Below are 5,028 nucleotides of genomic sequence, written 5' to 3' on the forward strand. Positions count from 1 at the left end.
GAATACATTGTTTATTAGAACATTAACCCAAATCTCATGGCATTAGTCTGCATTTCCAAAAAAGGCTAAGAAGTAACTACAAGGCAGGGTATACAAAAAGTTTGAATTTATTGCATCAATTCTAGATTGGCATTAGTTTAAAAACATGATTTAAAAGTGGCCCTGGCATACTGACTAACCTTTTCTGAAGTCGTAAAATCAATTATATGTAGAGCAAAAAATATGAAATCATTTTCAATTCAGCTACTATACTAGTCCTAAAATCAACTCATCCACGTTGCAGCAATAATTGCCTTGATGACATCGCCATCTAGTGGTTAAAATTCAGGACGCTCTCCAGAACAATCTATTGTGAACATGAACAACAAAACACAAGGAGACATAAAATAACCGTCTAAAGCAAAATTGGAAAGGCATCCCATGCTATAAATAAATGCATTTGAATAACATTAATGCACACTTTATACAAACTACTAAACAACATAACTTCCATAAGCAGGAACATAACTTTAAAAAAGCAGCCAGACCTTATCTTTGGTCTTACCAAATCTAAAGCATCAAGGTTCTGTCTCTGATGCTGAATCTGCGTTGGTCTCATCACTGATGTTTACACTGATGTCATTGGCTGTCCCTTTGCACACATCCTCCTCAGGCTCAGCCTTAGCTTCAGCCTCAGTCTGGGCTTCCTTTGTGTCCTTCATACAGGTGTGTGCTGCACATTCCTTTGTCTCAATGTACTCTTTCTGCTGCTCCCCATCCCAGCAGGGGAGAATAGTCTTGAGCCCATTGTTCCTTTATAAAGAGGAAAAATAAAACGTGACGTGCAGGCTGAACATTAGTTAACACAGTATCAACTTACATCCCTAAAGTCACTCTGCCTCTGCTATAAATCAAACGTATGCATGACCATGTCAACGGGTATATGTTATAGTAATTGTGCTTAATGAATTACCTCAATCTAAATAATGGTTTTCAATTCAAGGGATCTTACATATCTAGTTTTCCCCTTTTACAAAGAAAAGGTAGGAAAAAACACTTACGGTCTAAAGTACAAGAGAATGGCCATTGCGGTCAGAAGAAGAACAATGGTCGAGGTGATAAGTATTGCGCTGCTCATGGACTGGGGTAGTTCTACCTCTACCTCTGGGCTATCAGAAAAACTACTGAGAGAGAGAAGAGAGGAGCGAGAATGAGAGGTGGGCCGGGCGGACTGTGTGGAGGGGACAAGATGAATGATGGCTGGAGAGAGGGAGGTAGAGGGGGATGAGGCCGCTCCTGAAGGAGAGGGATGTGCTCCCTCCTGTTGCTTCGGCGTGGTCAAAGCGGTATCAGCTGTGGTATCCTCCAATTGTATCACTGTGGTAAGTAAATGAGAGTAAGTTAGCAATGCATTCACATTCAATTAAATGAATAAATTGACATCCAGCATTACCATCACAGTAGCTGTTTGCCAAACATTTTAATTTCACTCAATTCCTAAAACTTGGTCACACCACCCCAGGGATAGTTCAGGAAGTTAATGTAGGATGTTTTTCACACTCAAATGTTCCCTTTTCCTCTCATGTTCATACAATTGTTAGTCTCACAAAGGAAAGGAAAGGAAGTGATTTGACTTTCTGAAAAAATCCCAATTACCTCAGAGTTAAGGGTCAACAGAAAGGCACAGAGCAATTAGCCTATGTATTCATGAATCACCATAGCATAACATTTCTCTACTGGATCCATTGATCCAGTGACACGAGCCTACCAGACGAGCTCAGCATTCAACACCATAGTGCCCTCAAAGCTCATCAATAAGCTAAGGACCCTGGGACATCTCCCTCTGCAACTGGATCCTGAACTTCCTGACAGGCTGCCCCCAGGTGGTAAGGGTAGGTAACAACACATCCGCCACGCTGATCCTCAACACGAGGGCCCCTCAGGGGTGCGTGCTCGGTCCCCTCCTGTACTCCCTGTTCACTCATGACTGCACGGCCAGGCATGACTCCAACACCATCATTAAATTTGCTGATGACACACCAGTGATAGGCCTGATCACCGACAACGACGAGACAGCCTATAGCGAGGAGGTCAGAGACCTGGCTGTGTGGTGCCAGAACTACAACCTCTCCCTCAAAGTGATCAAGACAAAGGAGATGATTGTGGACTACAGAAAAAGGAGGACCGAGCACACCCCCATTCTCATCAACGAGGCTGCAGTGGAGCAGGTTGAGAGCTTCAAGTTCCTTGGTGTCCACATCACCAACAAACTAACAAACTAACAAGCACACCAAGACAGCCGTGAAGAGGGCACAACAAAACCTATTACCTAAAACCTACAAAACCTTTTATCTCTTATTCCTAGCTGTATTTTTTTGAAACTGCATTGTTGGTTAGGGGCTCATAAGTGAGCATTTCACTGTAAGGTGTTTTATTTGGTGCATGTGAATAATACAATTTGATTTGATTTGCATTGAGATTAAGATTTTTTAAAATCCTTTACTGTACCTGAAGCATTGAAGCAGAACACATCAAAAAGTTTGGTGACAGAGGCTCTCCATTTGATGACACCGGTCTGATTTTGACCACATGTTTTACTGGCCTCAATACGAGGGATCACTGCAAAATGTTCATCAATCCACCCAAACCTAGAGACACAGCCAATTTAAATTGGATTAATTTATTCTCAGAGGTTATCTATTATGAAAAGGATCACTAGCATTCAAAGAAGAATCAAATCCAAAAGCCATTTTACCTGCATGTTTCCAAGCCCAGTCTCTGAGCCTCCTCAACCTGGGAATTGGAGGCCATGGTTACACCCAGATACCAGCACACCTCCCTGGCCTCAGAGGCATTGAAGGCATAGGCAAACTGGTTGAGGTCATTTGTGTAGCTGACCAGAAACACCCCGGCTATGTGTCTCTCTGGGAAAGCTGGTGTTAAGGGAATTGAAGATAAGTTTATGTGCATGTTTGCTGGTTTTAAAATGATTTCTAATTAGTCAAGTTATCAATTTGAAAATCCAATAATAAGTCAAAATATTTTAAACTAATGATTTTTTTCTTCTTTTAGATCATTTAGTGAAAGTATCACTAAATGCATTTGCCTTGTATTATTTAATATATTTTTTATATCAACGTTCATCAGTAATCATTAATGAACATAACAAAATCACTTCAAAATGATGTTCAAAAATTTTCTCCAAAAGCACAGTGCATATTTGAGAACTGATTTTGAAGGCAACATCTTTGAGCTTTGAGACACATGCGGTATACAAATAATAAATACAAAAAGAATCATCTTACCATTGATTTTGATAGGATCAACGTGTAGACCAGAGAATGACAGTGTGAGAGGCAGCAGTAGTGAGAGGATCCAAACCTGCATCATGGTTACCAATGGTCAGTGACACGGGACTGGGAGCTACTGCGATGTGTTCCACTGTGTGTTCCACTGTGTGTCTGTGAGCCAAATGAAGGGGTTAGTGAGAGGTGATTCTCTTCATATTAGAAGGGTGGGTTCATAAAGTGTACAAAGCTGTTGTATAAATGACCAGTCAGACGAGGTGGTGACAAGGTCACGGAACCACCGGGAACAGGAAGCAGGAAGTACGCTGTACAGCTCATTCAGTATGAGCACTTTAGGATCCAAACAGGTCCAAGAATAAGATAAATGTAGCAAGACGTTAACATAACATGGTGCAGAAGCATCGGAAGTGTGGCATAAACTGCTGAAGTGGTGGTAATATTTTTTAAGAGGTTAATTAATTGAGAATAAGATGAACAGCTCTTACTCATAATACTGTGTAATAACACATTATGCTTGAAAAGACAGATGGAGGATTCCATCTGAAACTGATCTTCCGGCCTCCTTTACAAACTTCAGGACACCATTTCTGAGATGATCATTTCTGATTTGACCTCAAGGATCCCTTCTGTTAAAACAACTAACATTAAAACATTGAACCTTAGTCAAATTTGTTTTAATAGATAGGCACGTTAGATTGGGAGTCTGCCTAAAAAAAACGTATGGATGCAGAATAAGCATGAATCAAACAAGCTAGTCCTTAAGTTGTATTCTTTCGAGAGAGTACATGAGGAGTGTTTGGCACAGATAGATGTTGGGAAAATTGTTTCTTTTTTATTGACAATGATTTCCTCCCTCTGCCATTTGCTCAGTCATTAACAAGCTCGTGATCCCTGGCATCCTCTGATGACTCTGACACACAGCGAAATCCCACTTCCAGCAAAACACCTCACCCCAACCTAGTACAGCAGGAAATGACGCAGACAGAACTGAAAAATAAGCAAAAGTATTTTTTTGACTTATGAGAAGAGTCAGTGACATTTAAACGTCCCAAAAGAATGGACATCTAAAGAGGACATCTATATTTTCTTTTGTGACATTCATTGAATATTAAAACAGAGAGAATCACTCAAGCTGTCACGTTCTGACCTTAGTTCCTTTGTTTTGTCTTTTGTTTTAGTATGGTCAGAGCGTGAGTTGGGGTGGGCAGTCTGTTTGTTTTTCTATGTTGGTTTCTGTGTTCGGCCTAGTATGGTTCTCTCTCAGAGGCAGGTGTTGTTAGTTGTCTCTGATTGAGAATCATACTTAGGTAGCCTTTTTCCACCTGTGTTTCGTGGGTGTTTATTTTCTGTTCTGTGTTCTGTTGCACCGGTCAGGACTGTTCGTTTGTCGGGTATTGTTTTTGTTTCAGTATTCATTCTTTATTAAATTACAATGAATACTTACCACGCTGCACCTTGGTCCTCTCTTTCTCCCGACGACAACCGTTACACAAGCAGCCTTGACACACTGCAGCTACAGCTTAATGGAGCCAATGAGATTACATAAGTGGTTCCCTGAGAGATATGAAAGATCTTTCATTTTCATAAGTGTAGGGCGGAAGGGAACAAGCACTGTGTTGAAAAATACAGTAACTGTGTCACATTCCACTGAGGTTAGCATGAGAATTCTGCCAATACACCTGTTTGCTTCATGTAAACTGCACCTGTTTGTCTGACATACATTATTCACTATGAAAATGAA

At 40.8% G+C, this 5,028-nt stretch overlaps 1 protein-coding gene across 1 annotated transcript; it reads right to left on the minus strand.

Moving 5' to 3' along the window:
* Window positions 1–91: 91 nt before the first annotated feature.
* Window positions 92–3,474, minus strand: LOC115113631 (lymphatic vessel endothelial hyaluronic acid receptor 1-like). Its single transcript, XM_029641490.2, has 5 exons — window positions 3,285–3,474; window positions 2,735–2,912; window positions 2,488–2,627; window positions 1,041–1,356; window positions 92–792 (listed from the first exon to the last, which is right to left on the minus strand). Exons 1-5 carry the CDS (start codon window positions 3,367–3,369, stop codon window positions 558–560), a joined length of 954 nt encoding a protein of 317 aa, XP_029497350.1. The 5' UTR covers window positions 3,370–3,474; the 3' UTR covers window positions 92–557.
* Window positions 3,475–5,028: the final 1,554 nt, after the last annotated feature.

The sequence above is a fragment of the Oncorhynchus nerka genome, linkage group LG28 (genome assembly GCF_034236695.1).
Source record: "Oncorhynchus nerka isolate Pitt River linkage group LG28, Oner_Uvic_2.0, whole genome shotgun sequence".
NCBI lineage: Eukaryota > Metazoa > Chordata > Actinopteri > Salmoniformes > Salmonidae > Oncorhynchus > Oncorhynchus nerka.

What these genes read in the sequence shown, in the direction of transcription:
- LOC115113631 (XM_029641490.2), bottom strand. Translation starts at nt 3,369, where the DNA reads ATGATGCAGGTTTGGATCCTCTCACTACTGCTGCCTCTCACACTGTCA. An exon ending in TGATCCTATCAAAATCAATG is followed by an intron (nt 2,913 to 3,284) that starts GTAAGATGATTC and finishes CCTTAACACCAG; the next exon opens with CTTTCCCAGAGAGACACATA. An exon ending in ATTCTCTTGTACTTTAGACC is followed by an intron (nt 793 to 1,040) that starts GTAAGTGTTTTT and finishes CTCTTTATAAAG; the next exon opens with GAACAATGGGCTCAAGACTA.